Source organism: Calonectris borealis, chromosome 5 (genome assembly GCF_964195595.1).
Source record: "Calonectris borealis chromosome 5, bCalBor7.hap1.2, whole genome shotgun sequence".
In the NCBI taxonomy this organism is placed as follows: domain Eukaryota; kingdom Metazoa; phylum Chordata; class Aves; order Procellariiformes; family Procellariidae; genus Calonectris; species Calonectris borealis.
This window is the reverse complement of record NC_134316.1, coordinates 26,460,517-26,484,297: the sequence shown is the minus strand read 5'-3', so window position 1 is coordinate 26,484,297 and position 23,781 is coordinate 26,460,517. Positions and strand designations below refer to the sequence as shown.

General features: G+C 54.9%; 1 protein-coding gene across 2 annotated transcripts; it reads left to right on the top strand.

Annotated features, from left to right (window-relative positions):
• Positions 1-12,812: 12,812 nt before the first annotated feature.
• Positions 12,813-18,995, top strand: BATF (basic leucine zipper ATF-like transcription factor). Of its 2 annotated transcripts, none has more exons than XM_075151502.1 (3): positions 12,813-13,698; positions 15,521-15,625; positions 18,357-18,995. In XM_075151502.1, the coding sequence occupies exons 1-3, from the start codon at positions 13,633-13,635 to the stop codon at positions 18,561-18,563; spliced, it is 378 nt and encodes a 125-aa protein (XP_075007603.1). In that variant the 5' UTR covers positions 12,813-13,632; the 3' UTR covers positions 18,564-18,995. The 2 variants fall into 2 exon arrangements, with proteins under 2 accessions (XP_075007603.1, XP_075007604.1); XM_075151503.1 differs by lacking the exon at positions 12,813-13,698 and adding an exon at positions 14,174-14,246 and having other exon boundaries at positions 18,357-18,949.
• The last annotated feature ends 4,786 nt before the right edge of the window (positions 18,996-23,781 follow it).

Below are 23,781 nucleotides of genomic sequence, written 5' to 3'. Positions count from 1 at the left end.
GGCGCCTGCCGCCGGGAGCGGGGCTGGGCCGCCGCAGCGGGGCGCGGTGGATGCTCTGCGCTGCTGAGCAGCGGCCAGGCTGCCCCCCGGCCCTCCCCCGGCTCAGCCACTGCCAGCCTGCGCCAGGGAGTCCGGAGCCTGCCCCGGAGCGCCGGCTTTGTGTGCACCGCGGCTTTGTGAGAGCCCGCCGGAGCCCTGCCGCCAGCTCTGGGCCCCCGCGCAAGACATGGACCTGTTAGAGTGGGAGGCTCCAGGCTGGGAGAGCTGGAGTTGTTCAGCCTGGAGAAGAGAAGGCTCTGAGGAGACGTTGGTGCAGCCTTGCAATATTTCAAGGGGGCTTATAAGAAAGATGGAGAGGGAACTTTTACCAGGGCCTGTAGTGACAGGACAGTCTTAAACTGAAAGAGGGTAGGTTTAGATTGGATATGAGGAAGAAACTTTTTATGATGAGGGTGGTGAAACTGTGGAACAGGTTGCCCAGAGAAGCTGTGGATGCCCCATCCCTGGAGGTGTTCAAAGTCAGGTTGGATGGGGCTTTGAAGAACTCATCTAATGGAAGGTGACTCTGCCAATGGCAGGGGGGTTGGACTAGATGACCTTTAAAGGTCCTGTCCAACCCAAACCTTCCTGTGATTCTATGGTTCATGGTGCCTTGCCGCAGTGTCAGATGGTTCTTGTCAGAGATGTGAGCCTGCTTGGCATCGCTGGTGCTTCCCGGCCATTTCACCTGCAGGCCCCTCTGCTTGCAAGATGCCTGAGGTGGTTCGACAACTGGGACCACCAGCGGTAACTCCCAGGGTGCCAGCAGCCCCCTCCACATGCCCGTCTCCTCTTTTGTGAGATCTACGTTCAGGTCATAACCCTTGTGCTCCTTCCCGCTCTCACCAATTCAGGCAGGAGCTTTTCCAGGGCATGATACCACATTTTTCCTGAAGCCCAGGCAGATGAGCCCCATCACATTTCCATTGCTTAGATGCCTGTCCCAGCTCCCCGGTGTCCTTCACGTACTACCCCCACTTCCCTCTGCAAAGCCAGTCTCACCTTTTCTCCCCCAGGGAAAGGTAGGTGCCACTTTGTCCCAAAGCACCAGGCCTGAGGCAGTGATGGGGTGACGGGCTGAGGGTCCAGCTACTGTAGGTTGGTGTAAGCGCTCCACACTCCATGCCTGACTCCCTTCTTCCTGCTGGACCCCTGGCAGTGGCAGGGCCCATGGGCAGCAGGAACCTGGTTTCCCCACAAGGGTCCCCAGTCTTGCCAGCTCCTTACCCCTCTCTCCTGCAACCAGCTCATCCCGGAGTGGTCGAGCAGCCTGTCGTGCTCCCCAAAGCTTGGCCGTGGCTCCCTTCCTTCTCTCCTCACCTTCTCCCCACACACTGCTCCCATCCCCCCGCAGGTGCCAGCCCCTGTGTGCTGCCCTGGGGGCAAGGGCATCCAGCCCTCCCGGCTTGTGGCCAGTCTCAGGCAAAGGATGCTTGGAGGCTGTTACTTTGCAGTTTTTCATAGTATCGTTCTCGCTGTGTTTGAAAAACTGCCTCCTCTGCCCTTCTCAGCAGGGGCCGAGGGCGACTCCGTGACACTGCGGTAAGTGGTATTAACTAACCTTTGCCAGTGACCTGCCTCTCTTGTTTCATTTTGAGCCAAGGGCAGCAGGTATTAATTTACCTTTGTCCTTATTGGTTCTTCTACTCAAGTTGCTGGAAAACAAGCCCCAGAAATCCCCAGCCTTGATATTTACCAAGAGACACAGAAACTGCTTTGATTACCATGGGTGCCAAACTGTGCTGAGCGGTGCTGGCACCAGCATGGCCCATGGCTGGGCGGCAGGACTGGAGCTGGGGACAACTCCTGTGCTGCCAGGATGATTGCAGAGAAATAAGAAAATCTGACCACCGCCTCCCTGAGCCTGGAAATATCACCTGGCTCCCCGTGCCTTTGTATATTTTTTGCTTATTTGTGATCACTGGTTGCCAGCAATTGGAGTGTGGGGGCGAGCCGGTGGGAGGCAGGCACCAGCCGTGGGAATGGGACCATGGGCATCCCCCGCCCCTGTGGAGGCACCGTGCTCCTGCTGGGCTCGGGAAACTGCTCCGGAGGGCAGAGCCGGGTGGGTCACTTGTCCCTGGTTAAGGGCATGAACCTCCCTGCACCATGCGGCTGGTGGGGTGGCCGGGGGCATCTCCCAACTGGGATGTGGGGGCAGGTAGGGTGGGTGCTGTCAGAGGTGTAGCCAGCCCTGCCGGCAGGGAGCTCGCTGGCAGCGGCTCTGCCACGTACCCTTTCTGTCCGAGGAAAAAACCCTTCCATGCAGCTGGGAGGTCTCCCTGGCTCTCGCTGGGCAGGGCTGCCGGGAAGGGCTGGCACCCATGACAGCACAGCTGGGGTTTGCCTTTTCTCTGCGGCTGAACCCCCTGGAGCAGAGGCCCGGGAGCAGCTGCTGGCTCGGGCTGGCTCCCCCACTGCGACTGGGTTCTAATTCCAGGCGCAGCCGGTGCCTGCGATGCTTCCGCAAGCCTCGGCGCCCATGGCAGCCTTGGTGGCTCTGCCTGCATGCAGCTGGGTCTCCTGCTCAGCACAGGCACATTTCGGCTCCTCACCGCACAGGTGGGACGAGGGTGGAGGAGGAGCTGGGGCTGGGGCTGGGGCTGGCAGGGAGGCACAGAGCATCTTGCACAGGCCAAAACCGGGCCCTGCAGCCCAGGCATTGCCTGGGGCTGAGTTTGGGTCGGAGCTTGGCTGCAGATGCAGTGTGTGGTTGTGGGATGAGAGAGCTTAACGTCACTGAGCCTTTGGGTTTGTCTGTCAGGGCACGCAAGAAGTTAATCCAAATTAGCTAAAGCGGTAGGCCAGTGTGGTGGTGTAAAACCCCCCACCAGATGCCCTGCTGCTGAGTTAAAGTGGGTTTACTTTGGTTTGGCTTTTTTAAGTGGAGTGACCGACTCAAGTGGCCTCCAGCCTGGGGGATGCATTTGGCAGAGCGGGCAGCAGGTATGACTGCCCGTGGTGATAAGCTTTGTGAGCAAAACCTGCCCAGGGAGTGAGCCCAGTTGTACCAAGACTGCTTTAATTCTGAATAAGAGCATCTGCCAAGGGGTTTATTGCACTTGAGTCACTTCCAAGTTTAATATAGCTTAGCCATTCTGAATGTTTCTGTGCAGACAGGCTCTCAGTTCCCCATTGGTAGAGGAATGGCTTTCCTCTCTCTGGCTCTGTGTCCAGCTGTCCATGCACAGAGCGTGAGTGGGGTGCCATGGGGTTTGGGGAAAGGTTAGCCCCTGGGGAGGAGAAAAAACTCTTGTCCCTCGAGGCAGGAGGTGGGTCACTGCGGGCAGGACTGACAGCTCCACATCCCTGTCCAGCTCGAGGGACTCTGCTAGACAAAAAGGCCCCATGTTAGCAAGCTGATGGGCTTTTCCAGCCCTGGCTCCCAGCACTGCGAGCTGGAGCTCCTAGGAAATATCAGCAAGAAGCTACTTCCAGAAGCCCATGTGGGTCTCAGCAAAAGCAGAGTTCAGGTCTGTGTGACAGCGAAGTTTCACTGCAGCCTGTCACGTCTCAGATGAAGCTTCAGGAACAGGATCCTTTGCCAGTAACCACCACCTTGTGCTGATGTTATCTAGTTTCTGCAGAATGAACTTGCTGAGTTGTCATCTGTGGCGCTGTCAGGGGAAGTCCTGACTCCTGACACTGCAGTTCCTGCCGCTGCTTTGCCATGGCCCCAATTCCAGCAGCATCGTCTGGACTGGTTGGATTTGCTGGACACCTGCTTGTGCTGAAATGGCCAGGGGTCATCAGGAGGAAGTGGGCAGCAAGGCTTTGCCGCAGGCCCGCAGGCTCCCAAGTCCCGTGGAACCTTTAGGCAGGTTAACACGTAGTTCCTGGTTGAGGATAAAATGGCTACTGACAGCTCATTGCAAGGCGATGCTGAACGCAGTTAGCAAGAGGGGGGTTGCGCTAGAGCTAACGTGTGGGTATTGGCAAGTGCCTCTCAGTACATAGGCTACGGGCTTCTGCGACAGAGGCAAGCTCCGTGGGCGCCAGGCAGAGTCACTGCTGCATTACGTAGACGTTTGCCGAGTGAGGCATCCCTTTTCTTCTGTGCAGACCTTCCCCATAAGCAAAGTGACCAGGTTCACTCACCAGCTCCAGCCAGCAGATGACGGAGGGGTGGCTAAGCTAGTCAAGGTGCTGGTGCGTGCTGGCACTGCTGTGTGACCAGGCAGGACGATGGCACCCCATGCTGCCAGTGTAACAGGTTGGCAAAACCAAACTCACTGGTTCAAACAAACTCCCCCGGGTGCAGGCACGAGGTGTTCACTGTGTCTGCAAGGGAGAGGTGCAGAGTTGACTTAAATGTGGTTGCAGGCACCCGCTTCGCTGCCTGTAGGACACCTGAAGGTTGCTGGCTCACGTGCACAAGTTTTAGGAGCAATGCAAGCTGCCAGCGTACCCTGCCGGGCCGCCCTGCATGTGACATGGAGCCTCATTCAGGCAGGGCTTTGGGACACATTTCTTCACCTGACAGCAACCATCCGCTGTGGTTGCAAGGGCCGGGGCTGCTCAGTGGCTGCGTTCGTACGCTGGGGTAGCAGCACCTCAGCAATTCTCCCAGCCATGCTCTGGAGCACGCCTAAGTGCCAGCTGGCACCTAGGTGGTTTAGATGAGAGTGCCAATGGGTTCAAGGCTGTGCTCCAAATTCAGAGTAGAAGTACCCGCTCACTGTGCAGCAGTGGGGAAAGGAGGAAGGCTGCATGAGGAATGGGATGAAGAAGAGTACATCCATCCTTTATAACCATAATGCCATCCTGTGGGGCAGCTTTCCTGGGGAGACATCCAAAGATGGGTGCTGACCTAAATTAGGGCTGCAGGAAAATTTCCCTATGCGGAGACTAAAAGTCCCACAAGTTTAGAGCGGAAACTAGTGAAATGCCGCATGATAGAGATGTGCAGAGCAATGCCTAGCTTAGAGATAAGTCTGTTCCTCTGCTCACCCCCTCACAAGATGTTCAAAGAAATGGAAAGACAACTCATTTCAAACGGGTAAATAGACACACTTCGCACAGAGCCAGCAAACTGTTTTGTGCAGGTGGACAAGATGCCCTGTCGGCCAGCAGTTTCAGAGGGCTCACAAGGGATCAGGTATTGATATGAAAAAAAAGGATACCCAAAACTCAGGTCAAAAAGTTTGCCTTAAAAAAGGTAGAAGATGGCACTGTTCTCGGACACCTACTTTGAAGTTCAGGTAAAGAAGGGTGGGAAGGAGTTTCTGTCTTTTTTCTGTCCCCTCTTTGAAGCCAGTGTTGGCAGTTGTTGGTGGCAGGAGGACCGGCTCTTCAAGCCAGGGCCTTGCAGCACTTCTCCCTCGTCCCACCTCCAAAGCACTGTCAGGGATGAGGTGCCGCTGAGAGCCCGCAGGTCAGCTGTGTCTGGGCCCTGGCACTGGCAGCCACTGCCAAAGCCGAAGGAAAAGCAGCCATGCCCTGGGAGGCTGGTTAAGGAGCACCTCTGTCATGCTGGGGCACCGAAATGCGAGGGTGGAAAGCACAGGTTCGGTGGTCATCTGAAACTGCCCCCTCTCCCTCCCTCCACCTGCTGCTCTGAGCCCCCTGGGAAACTTGTGGGGGTTTTCAAGCCGTCTGAAACAGCCAAAACTAAGCAGGTCTTCCCTCGTGGCCAGGCAGTGGATCACGAGCCTCCCTCCTCATGTGTCTCTCAAAAAGGCGTTGAGGAGCCCCGAGCTGTGCAGGGGCTCCGGGGGAAGGACCAGGCACGGGGCAGGGGCTCAGCTCTGTCGCCGCCTCCCCCGGCAGCCCGCTCTGGGACGGGCTCTCTCCCGCAGAGCTGCCAACAGGCGAGAGCTGTGCGTGCCAGCCGGCGGGTGCGCCAGCGGGTGCCAATGCAGCGCCCGGGCAGATGGGGCTTATGCACATTCGTGTGTGTTTTCGTAACTCTGCCAGTGCGGTACTGCCAATCAGCACTACTTGCACGGGTGCCAAGCGTACCTTCTGCACAGCTCCCCTGCCCTCTCCTTCACAGCCGCTCTGCTCCACACTGCCTGTCCTCCCCCGTGCTGCCTCCGACGCGCTGTGCTCCAGCACCGCTTGTACGAGCACCGCGCACGCCCCGGGCGCAAGCTCACTGCACGTGCGCCCATCAGTGCAGCTACTTGTGCTGAACACCTCCTCCCGCCACACTGCGTGAGCTGAAGGGTTTGGGAAGCACTTTTTCCCACCAAATGGGGTGGGGGGAAGGGAGAACCAGTGTATACACCCCCCTAAGCCAAAAGTGAAGCAGATCCCATTGGGTGGGAGTGCAGTACTAGCATGAGTGCTGTTCAGAGTCTTCTCCTGCTGACATGGGTGTCTCAGAATCTAGCTGCAAGAACATGCCCTAAATAAGCTGTACTCAATCCTTGGGAGGCTTGAACATGTCTTATGGTGATGGGTGGTGTTGAAGAACATTTTCCTCTGAATGGAGTCATGGAGCAGCCACGTAATACACTCAAGCGTCATGTATTAATTTAGGAAACAAGTAACGCGTTCACCCTCCACCCCCATGCCAAGGGGCATGGCTGCAACCAATGCCCCGTCAGGCTGTGGTCATCCCCTGGAAGCACAATTTTTGCTGCTTGGTTGCTGTGGTTGGATTCGCTGCAGCACTAGCAGAGGCCCAAGGTTGGGTCCTGCTGCCACAGTGGCAGGGCTGGACAGCCACGCATCTCTCCTGCCCTTCTGTACTCTGGAAATGCACACGCTGGGCAGCGCGAAGGAAGCTGGGGCTATGGGCCCTTACCAGCATGGGTAAGTCTACCCCTGGGTGGATCACCCTTCTGGTTAAACGGGTCACTGCCCTTCCTCTTTGGGCCTTCCCCATCATCACTGAACGAGACTGCCACTGAGATGAGTCAAACCGTCAGACAACATCTGCACCCTCCGCACGCCCCGTCCATGCGCTTGGATAGTTCAGCCGGTGGGCTCAGCCCCAGGCGGCGGAAGCAAAGAAGCCCTGGTTGACTGGGGGGGCGTCTGGCAGCCAAGCCTTTTTGGTGCCCCAAGCGTGTACGTATCCAGTGTGGCTGGGTGGTCGGGTCCGTTTCTGGCCAGATCCCAGAAGCTAGACAGGGCCTGTGAAGACAACAGCGAGAGAAAATTTGGCCTTAAATGGATGCACTCTACCAGGATTTGGGATCTGCTGACCTGGAGAGTCATGTAGGTGCACATCTGAGTACTTGCCCATGAGCTGCCAAGTCCTTGCCAGGAACAGATTAGAGGTTGCTCAACTAATTACCCAACCAGTCGATATGTACAGGACAGGAGAAGGAGACTATGGTTCATCCCTTCAATAGCCTGGGGTGAACTCTAATTATCTGTGTCTTGAGACTGAAACTCCTGTATGTGTCGGAGGTCAGACCCCGACAACCTCCTGCCAACCCTTCAGCTGGGAGGCTCTGGCCAGACTTGCTCTCCCACTCCAGCAGGGTCAGGTGGACTCCAGCTACCTGGAGCTCTATGTCCATATCTGGAAAGCTAACACATTTGGCATTTCCTTTCTATAGCTTCCTTCTTTTAAAACATAGACATAAAAAGCGCTACTAACGACATTCAAAAAAACCCCATAAAAGTGCCAAAGCTAAGTACTGAAGAGCTAGAAATTGCCAGAAATGGGTTTGCCTGGGCAACCTAGCTTCAGCTGTCTTGTGCATATGATCACCTCCTGCTTTTTTCCCTGGATTGCCATCTCTTCAGCACCCAGGCTGGACCTCAGCCGGAGGGAACGACGAGCTGGTCAGCGAGGCTGCCTCTTTCTGAGCAGGGCTGGGAAACTCCTACCCAGTTGGTGAAGCAAGGGACTGCAGAAAGAAAGGAGGGTCTTCTGGGCAGGCGCTCGGTGCCTCCCTGGAGAACTGGGTCTGTGTCTGCCCCTGCCTCGAAGTTACTCTGTGAATCGGTGAGCCGCATAAGCAAGAGCTTTCACAGGAGCAGCCGCGTGTTCCTCATTTGCCGGGGCTGATTTACAGAAGTGCTAAAAGTTTGCAGCTGCAGTCACAGATATCAGGAGATGGGGTTTGGTTAAATAAAGGGCTATATAGACCCAAACCCACTGAAAAAATAGATCCTAGTTGGTTCAAACTGTGTGTCCAAAATGAATGAGTACTTGTGACCTAAATCTCTCTTTGTTTCTTGTTTTGCAACTGTTAAATAGGGATAACTCTCCCCCACACCTGAAAAGGTGGCGGAGAAAACAGCTTTATTAATAGCCCTGAAGCACTCACTTAGGGCTGAAGCGATGAGCACTAGAGTCCGTGAAGAAATGGAAAAGCAGGGTGTTGGAGCAGGCTCTGACCACAGTACAGCGATGAAGGTAACGCAGCCATCTCAGGGAAGAAACCTTTGTGGCTCATGCAGTTATAGAGCACATCACGTTACATGGCACGAGGGTGTAAATGCAGCGTGCTTAAGGGAGCTAATTCTGGGATTTCCCTACTTTTGTGTGCTTGACTTACAGCCCTTGCCATTTATCAGACATTCGGGGTGTAAAGTACCTGTTTCCTGTACATTGGCAGGTTGTGCCCAGTAAGGACTGAAAGTGTTCGTGTGACGGGCATTTGCTCTCTGCTAGGTGGGATGAATTTGGTGGGACTAGGCTTGAGCTCTCCTGCCACAACCTTGCTCTTCTACTCGCTCAGCTCAGCCGAGATGAAATAGCCCTGGCGATGGAGGCAAGCCATTCTGCCAGCTGGGGAAGCTGCCCACGTCGCAGACAGGACTAACAACGTGCTGACACAGCGGGACGTGGCAGAAGCTTGTCTAGTTGAGAGCAAGGACTGTGTTCAACACCACCATTTACTTAATATCTCTTATGAACACCGAATCCCACACAAAAGTCTTCAAACTCATGTGGGGAATGATAAGCAAATCGTTGCAATTGTCCAAATATTGTAAGAAATTATTTGCATAAAATGCTACATGCGAAGCAGAAACAACCTCGGTGGTTTACAGGAGGCTGAAGTTGGTAGCTGCTTTAGGTTGGATTTTTAAATAGCACTATGCACTGAATGGCCATGCAAACAAGACGGGTGAGATGGATGGGGTGAGATGCAGTTTTGAACATTGCTGCCGTAAGCCTGCAGCAGGCAAGTGGGCTGGAGCAGCAGGTTTACAAGGAAACTCAAGCAATCACTGGTGCTGAGGAAGCTGTTTGCACAGGTGGGACATAGGGACCTTTCCGGGCTTTGGAGGCAAAGGGACTGGCTGCAGATAAGGCTGAGTAATGCCCCATGTGCTCGCTGGGCTCTGAAGAGCCCATCTTAATAGCTTTTTTTTTTTTAAATTTTTCCTTATTTAAACCCTGGGAACATAACTCTAACCCCTCCTACAGAGGCAGGATTCAACTGGACCCTTTCTGACAGAGGTTTGTTCCCAGCCACTTCATATGAAGGGGCTTGAATAATTTTCCTGAACCGCCCATCCCAACGTCTTCCTAGCCTCATCTTGCTTCGAACCTCAGACCTGAACCTCTCCTGCTGCATTTGGAGCCCGGTGCTTCTTACCCTGCGCTGGCTGCACAGAAAACAGCTGACCACCCTTTCCATTACAACATTTCAAAGTCTGCTCCTTCCTCCCCACCCACTTCCCGCCCCCAAGACTTCTCTTTTCTAGGCTAAACGGAGCCAACTTCTTTGCTCCTTTCTCTTAGCGCAAGACTTCTGCGTATTTATCCTTTGTATTGTTTTCTTCTGGACTCTTCCCCTTCTGGGCCTGGGACTCTGGCCCTGCACAGGCAGCGCGGGGCAGTCGTCTGCTCTGCCTTGCACCCAGCACCTCAGGCCAATACCCGGCCCCTTTGCGACACCTCCGCACTGCTGGCGAAGCTTCAGTTTATGATGCTCTGCAACCCCCAGATTTTTCCCTGCCATTTTGCTGCCCAGTCGGTTATTCCCCAGTTCGTCCACCTACATCTCATTTTGCTTTACATTTGCATTTGTTCTTGCTGAACTGCATCTTGCTGCTTTCAAACCATTTCTCTGGCAGTCAAGATCACACTGAGCCCAGCCTCCAGAGTCCCTGCAGCCACTCTGTCCTGGAGAGAACAGGCCTCCCTTCAGCAGTGTCTGCTGTTATTCAGAAGGGGCAAACGCAGAACTGGGTGGCTCCATCCTTCCCCTAAAAACCTCTGGAAATATCCCTGCTCTGTCAAGCTGCCGGTATGGCAGCAACCTAACACTTGCGAGTTCATCCAGTGCCACTGACAGCGATTTCACAGCTGCTGTGATTAAGATCAAGAAACCTAAATGATCCCAGAAAGAAAGTCAGGGGATTATACTCACAGTGTAAATTTAGTCACCTAAATCAAGCACAGAGATTAGGAGGCTGGCTCCTGAGGTTCCCCCTGATAGCAGGGGAGAGGGAGAGCCTGGGGAGGGACAGCAGGATGTCAGCTCCCCATGTTGTGCCCACAGAGAGCTGTGAGCAGACGCTGGTGGAGCCACACTGGTGGTTTCTGCTGCTCTGGGTCGGGGGATCGCAGGTGTCTCCGGAGGAATGGCACGGGGCACTGCCTGCGAGGAGGCAACATGGGTCCTGCCCAGCCCGCGGGAATGCTGTGAAGGCTCTGCCCACCTTCCCGGCAGGAGATACTGTCTCATTTACAGCACGCTTATTTATTGCTCATAAGTGACAGGAATTCAATAGCATCACAGCCGGCTTGAGGGTGAGGAGTGTGTTTGGGCAAGGAGGGAAAAGGGATGCTCTCTCACTCCCGCTCAGCAAGACCACGTGTCCAAACCCTCTCCTGTGATGTTGCTGTCTCCTGAGATTTCTCCATCAGCTGTTAATAAAAACCCAGCTCTGGGCAAACCAGGGTGCAGCTCAAAACTTTCCTCCTGTGGATTAAAGAATAGCCTTTGCCATAGCCACGTTCTGGCCAGTTTTGCACTGACCATCCACCTCCTGCCCGGACACCCAGCTTCCCCGCACCACCTCCTGCCAACGCACCCGCCGCCTTCCCGATCGCCTCCCTTCAGCCGCCGGCCTCGCTAGATACAAAAGGAGGGAATTCAGCTTGTTTGCCCAATAATGGAACAAGGATATTTTTCCCTGAGGAAGGAGCTCCCTCTGTCCTGCCCTGAGCAACAGCAGTCTGTAGAGCAGGGCGGGCCAGGCGGTCTCTGAGACCCGCTTGCCGGCAGAGGAACGTGAGTTTCCTCGGGAGAGCAGGAATCCAGCGGCGTGCTTCCTGGAAAGGAAGTGCCGCGTGGGTTTGCAGAGGAAGTGTAGCGATGCAGCGAGTGAATGGGTGCTTCGATGGTTGTGCCTCTAGCTGGTGCCTTGGGAGACCTGAACTCAACGCCCCGCAAGCTCCTCGTCTCACCGGTGCCTTCGGCTGCTCCATTCCCGGAGCTGGCCGTGCCGGAGGAGCCCTGCCTGCTACAGGGGGGCTGCACTGCCAGGAGACAGGGTCCCTCAGGGTGGCTCATGCTGAGCAAGCAAACCCTCGCAGCCACATTCGAAAGCGTGGAGGATCCTAGCATTTCCCTACAGCACACCGGGAGAAAAAATACACTCGAGGCTGTGAAATGTTCAGATAATAGGGCCAAGGCTAGTGCACCAACACCACAGGATGTTTCTAAAGAGGGAAATGGGCTACTGGAGCTAGGCCAGGCGATTTCCCCGAGCCGCCCAGCCCGTAGCCAACCTCACGCAGTTCTTGCTTTTGGCCATGTTTGCCCCTGTGTTGGCTCCATGAGCGGTAGGGCTGGGAAGAAATGCCAGCAATGCCCATGCAAGTCTGCACTGTGCTCCAAGCGTGTGCTCCTCTGCGTGTTTTCGGTGCTGCCATAAGGCTGCAAACCCAAAGCTGCCAATACTTTTGCTCTAATGACAACTGCATGTCAAGTGCCCTTGCTGACACCTTGCTGAGGCTTGCTCACTGCTCCTGCTTGAGGCAAAACACCAATATGCAATGAAAACCAGTAAGTGGGAACTGGGAATTGCTGCTTTCCACAGGAGTGGGTTACTGTGGATGGGTTCATGACTGTTTCTGTATCTGCTCCTCACGACACGTGCGAGAACTTAGCTGCTCCGAAGAAGTGTGCTCCTGTCTGTGGATGGAGAGCCTGTTGGAACGTGGCCCCGGTTCATCCCGCTGTCTCTGGCGATATGAGCAGATCAGAAAGCAAACAGCTCCCGCTTTGGCACTCCCTGCTCCTGCACTGTCACCTCCAGAGCCGCTAGCGTGGGGTACCCTGAGGGCACTCCTGAAGCACTGATGTCCTGGGGGCTGCTGCATGTCTTCAGTCTACCGAGGCTCGTACTAAGGCTGGAAGTAGTCCCACACAGCACAGACCAGGGGAGAAACAAGGGGATGCAGAGCAGCTTCTCTTTGCTGCCATCTGCATGGGCCATGCCCAAGTTGGGTGCTGGCAGAGGGAGAATAGCAAGAAAACAACCTCCAATGTGGCATAATGCTCCTGTCTCCCCATAGCCCTGTCCCACATCTTCTACTGCCAGCTGTGGTTAGAGGGGGCTAGAGGGGAGGAGGCAGGGAGTCAGGACCCCTGCGTGACAGTCTCACACCCCTGAGGTGTAGCCAAGCTCATACCATGGCGTGGAGTGAGAATTAGGTCTCAGGTTTAGCTTCTGGCTCCATAGACCATTACGTTTACAGCACTTTAATTTGTGTGCTGGGGTTGATATTCCCCTTATGGGCCAGCGGTGAGGTACCAATGAACGTTTTAAGGTGCTAAAGAGCTTTGCCTTATAAAAAATACCAGTCCTACCAAAACCAGTCCAAATGTTCTACGATCCTGAGCCTTTCTTCTTAGGTGGGACTGGTGCTTCATCATACACATACGAGCCATCTGCACAAACAGTGTTTACGTGGCACCTGCTGAGGGTACCCGTCCCCTCCCCGGGACCCACGTCAATGCTGTCGGGGGGGCGGGAGGGGGTGGGTGGGTTGTGGGGAGGTGGGCGGCTGCCTGGGAATTTCCCCAGCTGGGCTGGGGTGGCGGAGGCTGCCCGGGGCTGGACCGACCTCCTGCCTGCACAGGGCTGGCACGGCACACGGTGCCCCTGGAATTTCTGGGGCTCCCGGCAGCACCTCCTCCGCACTGCCCTCCTTTGAGGGTCCAGGTTTCACAGCCGGAGCTGGGGCTTTTCTTCCTTTCCATCTCTGTTGTTTGTCTCAGAGAAAACCCATCTCACTGTTTTTCAACCGCCTGAAGGTGTTTTTCGGGGGTTTTTCAGGCTATTTTGAAGCTCATTCTTCCCAGATGTGCTTTTTTTTTCTTCTTCTTTTTTTTTTTTCTTTTTTCTTCTTCTGTAACTTTTCTTCTTCGCCTTAAAGTTTCCGGCCACGTGACCTTCAGCTTACATCCCCGAGGTTCTGAGAAACCACAGGAGGCCGAGACCTAAAGGGAAGGTGCAGAGGCTCCAAGAGGAGGGGCAGAGAAAGTGGCAGAGCGCGGGGCAGGAGGACAGCGTGCCTCTGGGACGGGCGAGAGCCGGGAAGCCAAGGGCCATCTCAGGGGGGACAGAGGAGGGCAGGGGAGAGGGAAGAGAAGCGAGACAGAAGGCAGGCCACCAAGAGCACAAAGGAAGCTGAAGAGGCCCTGGGAGCCAGAGACAGGAGCCATGCCCCACAGCTCCGACAGCAGCGACTCCAGCAGCTTCAGCCAGTCTCCTCCCCCCAGCAAGCAGGTAAAGAGGAGACCCTTCCCCAGCTCTCCCCGGCTGAAGAGTCCTTCGGGGTGGGCCATGGATGGGCAGGAGGAAGGGTGGCACCCACCGCTGGCGTTTTCATAGCGCAGCATGGTGGGGCTTTCTAGGAACAGCTGTGGGGAGAGGGATGCGGGGCTGAGCCGAGAGCCCTGGCAGGAGCCCCGGCCACCAAGCTGGGTATGGGTGGAGAAGGAGACCTGGTTACCTGGGGCTATGCCAGGGGCAAGTGGGGGGCCGGGACCCCCGGGCACGGTGGGCCCTGCGTTACACGCCGGGCAGGCAGCAGGCAGGAAGCTTCAGCGTGAGAGCCGGTGCTCTGGCGAGGAGCCAGAGCATGCACCTCCTCGCCATGGAGCGGGACGGCTCAGGGGCAGCCTGCCTGCTTCCCGCTGCCGCGGACAGCACTCGGGGCCCAGAAAAGCCCTGCCACTTTGGGTCTGCTTTTTTTTCTGTTCAGGCTCAGAGGTTTTTCGTCTCAGTAACGCTTGACAGAGGAATTTTGTTTTGTTGCATGGAGTACCTTAATGGTAGGTCTTTTGCTGGCAGATACTGACACAAGTCCGAGGTATTTCTGCTGCCTTTTCTGGCTAAGCTTTATTATATCTGTCATTTAGCATTTCTCTAGGTCTGGCAACAATGGCAAGTACCTGAGACTTTGCTCAGAAATCTTGGGGACGATCAGGGCAGATGATTTTGGGCTTGCAACCAGGGATAGGGAGGCATCCTGGTAGAGAAGGGGATAAAATACAGGGGTTGCCAAAGGATAGGGACTGGACTTGGTGCAGGATGTGGGAGCTGCAGTATCTGAGACATTTGTAGGGTATTGAAGGCAAGGATAAAACGGTTAAGTTCAAAGAAAAGAAAAGATCTTGGGCGGGGCGGACGGGGGAGAGGATGTGGACAGACTGATGGGCTGGGAAGATAACTTTTGTGGCTGAGTTTTGTAGTCCTGTGGAGAAGCAGTGGTGTGAATGTTAGAGAGTCCACAAAAGAGGCAGTGCAATATGAAAATAGAAGATGAAAAAGTGTGTGTGACAGTTTCAACTGTCAGAAGGCAGCAGCAAGACCAGATCTCAGCAGAGAATGGCTGCTGCATGAAGCTCATGACCTGGAGCCCGGAGACCTGTGCTCTTCCCTGCCCAAGGGCCTTGGGAGTGTTGCAGGCAGCATTGCAGGCATCACTACCAAGGGACTCCCGAAAAGGGCGAGTACAGAGATCAGAGAGCTGGAGCAAATGAGATCTGGGGAAAAACCAAAAGCTCTGAGCCTGTCCAGTTAAACAAAGGAGGAGCCACATTGCACTGTAAGGGTCTGCAACAAATAAAGCCTGAGGGACAAGGGTGATGGAGAGGGGGTGCGACCTACAGGGATGAAAGGAGGAAAACACAAGCTGAATCTCTGGAAAGACAGTTTAGCCAAGGAGCTGGAATGTCTGCAGTGCCGTATCCCTGCAGAGAGACGGGGAAGGGAAAGGTTTTCTGTACAAGAAGTTCAAATTGTCTCTGTTCTGGAGAGAGGTCCTTACTCTGGTCCCTCAAGCCACGTCCCAGGCATGTGTCTTGGTGAAGGGAGAGTGGTCATTTCCCAGCTGTGCCGGGATGCCCAAGGGTATCGACTTGCCCCTCCTGGCAACGGGGATGCGAAAAGCATTACACATCCCTGGGGTATGGCTTTATCCTGGTGCTGAGGGTGTGTATCCCATGTCCTGTGCTTCAATGATGTTATCTACTGTGTCCCCTTCCCACCTACTGCAGGGCAAGGGAGGGGATGCCCCAGTCATTTCGATGCCTTGTTTCCCTAGGACTCTTCTGATGACATGAGGAAAGTCCAAAGGAGGGAGAAGAATCGCATCGCTGCCCAGAAGAGCCGCCTGAGGCAGACCCAGAAAGCAGACACGCTGCACTTGGTGAGCACTCCCACCCTTCCCTGTCCCCGGCGCTGAGGGCTCACACAGGGGACAACGTGCTTTTCCCCTGGGGACTCGGAGCGGAGATGCTCAGTTGAGGCAGGACAGGAAAAGTGAGGCCGGGGCAGGATGTAGGAGTCAGCGCTCGCAGCAAGAGCACACAGCCCAGGACGACTGCCACTGAAGCATTTCGTTTTGCAGTTAGTTTTGAATCCGTCTTTATCTCTCAGTCTGACATTACCGATTTCCTTTCCTAACCTCTTCTGACTGGCTCAGTCAGAAGCTCTTTGAAAGCACAGGCTCACCCGGGCTGGCTCTCCCCAGGTTTGTGCTTCATGCCATCACTTAGGCAGTGGTGCAACAGTGTACAAGGACGCTTTTCTGAGACGGTAGCGCTTTGTATTCATTGGTATGGGTGATGGTGCAATGTGGAATCGAATGGGCCATCTCCTCTGGTCTGTTCCCTGAGACACCACACTGCGTAGATAAATAAATATTAATAATTTTCCAATATTTTTAAATGTCTCCATGGTAGCGCTTGTATCCCTTTCTGCATCTGAACACTGTACAGTACCTGGAGGCTTTTCCTGTTGTTTAGCATGGATTTTCCCTCCTTTGGTTTCACCCTGCTGTCCCACTCTCCTGCTGTGGCACCATGGGCACCCCTGTGGCTCTTCTCAGTGTGAAGAATTAGGCACCTGCTTTTCAGGAGGGATGGTCACTTCTGGATGTGTGTGTTTGGGCAGGAGTGTGTGGTCAGTGCCGGAGCACAAGCGCTGGGCTCCTTTGCATTTTGAACGTTGGTAAGTGCAGTCCCATGTGTTTTGGGCCACTGGCGGGCAGGATGCAGAACACGCAGCCTGCAGTGGGCAGAGACCATCTTTATCCCTGTGCTGGGCTTGGCTGCTCTTTGAAAAGTGGTAGTCGGGCTAATGTTCAAAAAACCATCTTTCATATTCCCCCAGATCCCCATTTTTGGGAAGAAGCCGATCCTTCCTCCTTACGTAGTGCCCTCAGTCCATGGTTGGAGCTGGCTTTAAGACAGAGATTTCACTCTTCTCAGTAGCTGATGATCCTTCTAGAGCTGACATGGCTCTAGGCTGATTGCATTACATCTGTCAGCAGTGATGGCTCTGGGCGACTGTGCCTGAGAGGGGTGAAGAGATAACCTTTCCTTGGGGTCGGTGCTCTCTCCAAGGTAACCCTAGAGGTGGGTATGGGCTCTGATCCTCCCCCAGGAAAATCCTGCCTAATTGTGCACCAAGAAGAATTGGGCTGCTTTTCTTAGAGCAGATGAGAAACCACTGGCTCACGAGATTATCACTGCTCAGCTAGCATTGATATCACACTCATTGCCTTCCCATGGGGACGGGAGCAGGGGGCTAAGCCCAGTTTGGTTCAGACAGAGAAGATCCTGGCAGGCAGCTGGAGAAATGCAGGGATGCAAGTAGAGGATGGATGGTGAATTTTTGCTAATGTTTTTCCGATTCCTAGCGGACAGTGACTCCCTGCTGCTCCTGTGTTTATTCCCTGAGTGCTCTTTGCCTTTGGTTGGCTCTGCACCAGGGACTTTGCTTCTCTGATGTGGTTCTGCCCAGAAGAACATGGCTCAGCTCGAGCTATGGTGGTATGAAAGGAGCCAGCAGCTCCATCTGCCCCAGGGCTTTGTAGTTTGTGTTTTGAGGGGAATGAATCACCGGGAGGCTGGAGCTCCCGGCCCCCTGGGTGATTCCCGTCACTCCCGAGTTCGACGTCAGTCACGATTTTCAAAGCATTTAGTTACGTCTGAGAGATGTTCATTTGCTGTGCGAGCTCTCCTGTGACAGCCGCTGTAACTGCTGGGTGCGTTTCAGCCTGCGCGCAGAGAGCGGGCACCGTCAGAGGTCAGTGTGGCAGCGGAGGGGCGAGCGGAGGGGAGACAGGTTCGTTTCGCTCAGGTGGTGGTGCAGCTTTCCAGGGCCTCAGAGCGCTGGGTCCCGCTTTAGCTGTCTCGGCTGAGTTTGCAGAGCCTGCCGCCGCGTCCTCCCTCCCTCCTCTGGTCCTGCCCAGGCTGCTGGCTCCACGGTCGGTCGGTGCCTGGGATGCTCCAGCCTGGAACTGGCTGCACTTCAGCAGCAATAGAGGTAGCAACGGCTGCGATGCTCTCGGGATCTTTGAGACAAGGCTGAGCATCATTATTAACCCCTTTGTTGTTATTCTCATTAATAACAGTATTAATTCAGTTCTTCTGAGGCCTCGGTTTCTCTTTTCTTCTGACTCAAGCGTCTCCCCCTCCTCCCCACCGTGCCGCTGGTTTCCCCGGCTGCTAGCAGGAAGCAGTGAGTCTTTTCTTTCCAGGGCAATGACAGGTTTCCTGTGGCAGGTGGTTTTCTGGTTAAAGACGGCGGTTATTCAGTGCACCCTCCCCCCGGCCGGGCAGCCCGGGAAGCGGCCGGGCGGCGTGCGTGTGCGTGAGAGGGAGCGAGAAAGCCTGGGCGGGAGCACGCCACAGTCACTTCTCGTAAGCCGGGGCCGGGGAGCACGGCTGGGGCCACCAGCATCGCGTCCGCACCCGCACCCGGCCCGCTGGGGGGGGGGGTTTGCCCAGGCGCGGCTCTGTGCCAAATTTACCGGAAACATGTCATTCTGGAAACTCTGCGGGGCAGAGAGGTGTGGGACCGCGATCCCCATGTCCCCAGCTCATCCCTGCAGCTCCCACGCTGAGGAAGCCCCCGTGGTTTTGTTTCCTTAGGAGAGCGAAGACTTGGAGAGGCAGAACGCTGCCCTGCGCCGGGAGATCAAGCAGCTGACGGAGGAAATGAAGCACTTCGCCTCAATGCTGAGCTCCCACGAACCACTCTGCTCCATCCTGACGTCCCCTCCGCCGCCTCCAGAAGTGCTTTATGCCACACACTCCTTCCACCAGCCCCACATCAGCTCCCCACGCTTCCAGCACTGAGCCAGCCAGCGGGATGGCAGCCTGCCGGCTCCACCGACTGCAAGAAGTAACTTGTCGGTCTCCATCTAAGGGAGAGGGATGGACGGACGGACACCCCTTCTCAAAGTGTGTACTCTGAGTGACTTGCCTAAGACTTGCTCCCTGTGCAGAAATGGCAGAGCCACCAGGAGGCATCTTCAGGCAGTTTCCAGCTTGGATCCTGGGAAGAGGAGGCATTCGCAAAAGGGCACCAACCCCCTTCCCCGGTGCTTACTTGGGGACGCTCGCAGGAGCGTGCGGCACTGGCAGCCTCCGTGCGAGCGGCTGGCTGCGGCACGCAACAGCCAGAGCTCCAGGGAGAGGAAGGGGAGCAGGGGCGGAGGGGAAGGCTGGGGGCCACAGAGTACCAGGGCAAAACTGGTTTATTTTTGTAAAATAAAGATTGAAAATGCTTAACTCTTTGTTTCCAAAATAGGACCTGAGCCACTCCTAAGGCCTGGCATGACACAGTGAGGACACAGGCAGCAGAAGGGGAGAGCTTGGAGTCCAGAGAACAGCCCTGCATGTGCTGGTGTCTAATCCAGGGCCAGCAGCTGGAGCCCCACATTTAGAAAGGGGCCCCATGTGCGTGGGTTGGCCAGGCTGGGGAACAATGGTTTGTGGAGTGATGGGGTCCCTCCTTGCTGCAGGGATGGACCTGGCTAATGAGACTGACGTGCCACGTAGCATCACAGGTCTCTTCCCTGCTGACCCCCTCAGCTCCCTGCTGCCAATGGCTAGACCTCCACGTGCTCCCCTTGCATGTGTGGAGGTGCACTGCTATATCGTGTCGCCTCACATGTGGGTCTTGGTGGGCTGGTGGAGTCTTCGGCTTGACCAGCAGTGAGCTGGGAAGGAGCATCGCAGCGTGGAGCGGGGTGGTGACGCTGTGCTGGAGTGTACAGGGGAAGCAGGACCTAGCGGGACCCTTGCTTCAAGGCACCCTGCTATAAGGCACGTAGCTGCAGCCTACGCTGGTTCCCGTTCCCCGCCAGTCACAGCTCCACAAAAGGCTGCTGCACTACCTCATGCGTAGAAGCAGATGAAACCTGAAAGGTCAGTGGAGTAGATTAGTTCTGCTGGGTCTGAGCTAGCGGAAACACAAGCTGGTCCCTACAGACGGTCTCTGCACCTAACACCCCGCCAGCCAGCAGTCCACCTATCAGCCCCACTCTATACACAAGGCTGAAGCCCACCTGCCAGTGCAGGTCCTGTTGCTAATGCTGGCTCAGGACTGCTGCCATCTCCAGGGAGCATCAGCTGCAACTTTTTCAGCATAGAGTACCACAAGCAGTGCTGCTGACATAGGCTTTTAACTGAGCTAAACGGACCAAATTTGTAGATGCCCTTCTTTCAGGCACAGAGATGCGGCATATTTCCGGATGGGTTTTGGCCCATCATCAGAGCCCTCAAGAGCGGTTGGGAAAAGTCTGTAATGTGCTGTGCTGTGCCCATTTTCTTTCCCTGGTTCTCACTAGCAGGATGATAACCAAACACTGCCATGCCTCAGCAAGCTGTCCTCAGGTAGCAGGTAGCACTGTGATTTCCCCTGCCATGGCCTGTTAAGAGGCTTGTGAACCTCCTGACTCCAGCTTCTGTGCCAGCATGGGAAGCACCATGGCCAGGGATGCCTGGTGTCAGCACGCTGGCCTGGGTGTCAGCACGCTGGCCTGGATGTCACCACCCTACAAAAGCAGTGCTGAGGCAATGGGTGATTGCACTGGCCCTTGTCTGTGCAGCCCTGCCCCCTGCCCCGAGGGGGATGCTCACACATAGGGGAGGATGGTAATTATTCCAGCCGGGCAGCTGGGTTTCTGCATACAGGACATGCAGAATACATCTACGGGCAGCAAAAAGATTCTAACCACGTTCACAAAAAAAGCAGCAGGAGCAATTTCGGTGTGTCTTACACCACCCCCCTCTGCTAGATCCCACACCAGTAGGCTTCACTCCATCCATTGGTATAACAACCAGAGCTGCTGATCCCCTGCACAGGCCATGCTTTGAGCCACTCAGGCTACAAAGGGCCTTCCCAAACTGCATTTCTCTGGGATTTGGCTCTTTAAGCCTGGGAGAGACAACTGGCTGCAGCTCTAGAGGAGCTTGTTTCTACAGGCTCTGCTTCTGCTCCTTCAGCTTCTGGTGGGTTTGCTCCCGGATCTTTCAGTTGCTCTTCCGTAGGGCTCTGATGGTCCCATGCTTCCTGGGTTACACAGAACCAGAGAAAAAAGCTACTGCTTTTTTCCACAGGCTCATGCTCCTCACTGGAGGATGCAACAGAGCCCCAGCAAGCTTGCACTGACTCGTGGTTATAAAATGCTAAGCTTGGTTTTAGCTGCAGGTGGAGAAGGTCCTACCCTGATGTATACGTATCACCTATGCCCACACAGACACGAAGCCAGTATTTTTGTTGCAGAGTTGTCGAAGTCTGAGATCCTGCAGGCTGGGTGGGGTTCTGCGTAATGCCCACAGAATTGCTAGACTACTCGCTAGTAACGTCTCAGACTTATTACTGCGACTCAGAACGAAAATAAGTGGTAAGTGGTGAGACTGGGAGACAGGTTTTGCAACAACATCCTCTCCAGAACCTAAACAATAGTCTTGGTATCATCAGTTAAGGTGCCCTTCCTCTGTATGGCTGGCTGTGAGCTGGAAGGCCTCCAAGCAGCATTGCGCTCACCCGTTTTGGCCAAACACTGGGTGTATGTTGGTGCTAAGGGACACATCTTCCAATCTGACTTGTCTTTGCCCCAGTCTTGCCCTCAGAAACCTGATCACAGAAGATGATGTGCATGGTTCAAGCGGTTTTTGACCTCTCGGTTGCTTCTGGTGATTGTTAGGTGTCTCGGATGCGGTCTCTCTTTGTTATGGAGTGGTTCCCCTGGGAGACTGTCCTTAGCACCGAAGCAACAAGGGACAACATATCCTTTCAGGGACACCAGCCCTTTCAACCAGTCGCTGACAAAAAGATCTTTTCCTGAGGCTATTTGCAGAGCGCACAAGCTGCTGGTTCAGGCTATATGAGGAGATTCCTGCACTTCTGTACCAGTGCTGTCTCTTGCTCCTCTTCCCCAGGCTCCTGGCCTCTACTCAGAGCTCCTCACGCAACTAGTTTTGATTTCTAAGTAGCCAAGTGCCTGTCCTCTGGTGTGGCCCTCACTTTTGTCAGCAAATGAACTGTTAATGAGCTCAAATGAGGAGCAAAGGGCAGGGTGGTGGCCAGGGCAATCATCCCTGATTGCTTTCGATTGTCTGCTCCTACCCGCAATGCAATTCCTTTTGAACTTCATTTCCATGGCATCTGGCATTTCTGAAGTGTTGTGCGAGTATTACCTGGCCATGCCCAGCCTCCGGGAGCACCGTGCTGCTTGCTGCTCCGAAGGAAGGGGATGCTTTTGGGCACACAAGTGGAGAAATTGGGTGATGGCTGGGCCTGTGGCAGCTTGTCCCTACCCACGTAGGATGTCAGTGCCTTTCTGTTGCACTATATAGTCCCTCACTGAAAAGCTCAAAGCAGTAGAGAGATGAGGGCTCACAGGAGGGTGAGAGACTCTTTTCGAGCCAGGGAAGGCCAGGCAGAGAGACAGCTCTTTCCTGCAAGCACAGCTTGCCGAAATACTGCGTTTGTGCTGGCCTCTGCTGGGCAGAGGCTGAGCTCTCCCAGCCTGCAGCCGCACTTCTCAGCAACCTCCTCTTTGTGCTCCCTACGGCAGAGCTGGCTTGAAGGTTAGCCTGGCTATTGCCAGAGGCTAGGAAAAGAACTGGGATGCTCAAGGTTAGTGTGTGTGAAGGCAGGGGTTGGGTAAGGCTGCCTGAAGGGGGATGTCCAGGTCCAAGTGGAAATGCGGGGCTGTGGTCTCCCTTGGCCAAGGATCTTGTAGCGTGGGCCAGGGGCCAGTTCTGCTTTGTGTCCCATGCTGTGCGAGGGTGTGGGGAGCTTGGGTTGGTGTCCCCCACCTTCCCCAGCTCCCGTGGGACTTGCAGAGCTGTGTGCAGGCAGTGCTGGGCTGGATGTGGGGACTGAGCGCTGGGAAGCATCACAGGTGGAGGGGTAGCAGCTACTTGCTTAAATAAACATAGACCTAGCTGCAGCCCTGATGAACTATAATCACCTCCACCGAGACCTGAGATGAGAACGGTGGATTTCAGTGTTTTGATACCCAGGAAAGCTTTTGTAGAAGCACTTGGGCTGGGTTTCTGCCCAGCAGTCTTGTCCCGGGGGCTCTGCTGTGGATGCATACTGGGCAAGGCCAGCCGAAAGCCCAATGGTTTGGGGCTGGGAGAGCAGCGAGGGCAGGTGGAAGGTGGCACTGGGAGGCAGCTGCCGTGGGTGCTTTTCAAGCCTTAGTGACTGTTGCCTCCACATTCACTTGCTGGCTGGTGTCTTCTCTGCACAGAAAACAGAGGTGTGTTGTATCTGTTGTGTGTATCTGTTGATACAATTAGAGGGTGGAGATGGGAACTGGGGGACATGAGAGATACATTTTCCTTTATGGCCTTCACTGAATCTCAATACCTCCTATGGATCAAGGTGTCCTGGCAACTCTGTGCAGAAGGACAGCAAGTCACAAAACACAGAGGGTGCAGTAATTTTCTCCCTTTCCATCCCCCTAAAAGCACAGGCTCAGCACTTTACAAGCACTCAGTATCAGCATTTCAGGGCTGTTTCTATGGTAAGATAAATAAAGTTATGACATTCGGTGCTGACTTAAGCTTAATGTATCTCCCCAGATAAGAAGCCCAGGGCAATCTTTTATGCCTCGTATTCCCTTCCTGCTTCATCCTCCTTAGCTCAGCTGCAGGCTCCCAAGGTGCCAGGTGCCAAGGTGGGGAGCCACGGAGGCAGCCAGTCCAGGGGAAGGTGCATTCATCCTATTGTATGGGGCTGTTATGATCCCAGGTGTCATCACTATGATGCCCTCCCTCTAAATTGATTCTCATGTGAATTTTCTCTCTTGAGGGGCAGAAGAAGGGGTAATACCCAAGCACAGTATGCATGGAGTCAGAAGAGAAGGAGAGTTGTGTCTTCAGTTTGGCAAAGGACAGACTAAGCAGCTCTGTTGCCCGCTTTGCTGTGGCTCCACAGTATTTATGCACTTGTTTTGCAAATCGGATCTCAGAAGTCGCTTCTGTTAGCGCTGCCAGCCTGCATCAGCAAGAGGATAATCTCCTGCATGGTGAAACAAAGCAGCAGCCCACA

What these genes read in the sequence shown, in the direction of transcription:
- BATF (XM_075151502.1), top strand. Translation starts at nt 13,633, where the DNA reads ATGCCCCACAGCTCCGACAGCAGCGACTCCAGCAGCTTCAGCCAGTCT. An exon ending in CTCCTCCCCCCAGCAAGCAG is followed by an intron (nt 13,699 to 15,520) that starts GTAAAGAGGAGA and finishes TTGTTTCCCTAG; the next exon opens with GACTCTTCTGATGACATGAG. An exon ending in AAGCAGACACGCTGCACTTG is followed by an intron (nt 15,626 to 18,356) that starts GTGAGCACTCCC and finishes TTGTTTCCTTAG; the next exon opens with GAGAGCGAAGACTTGGAGAG.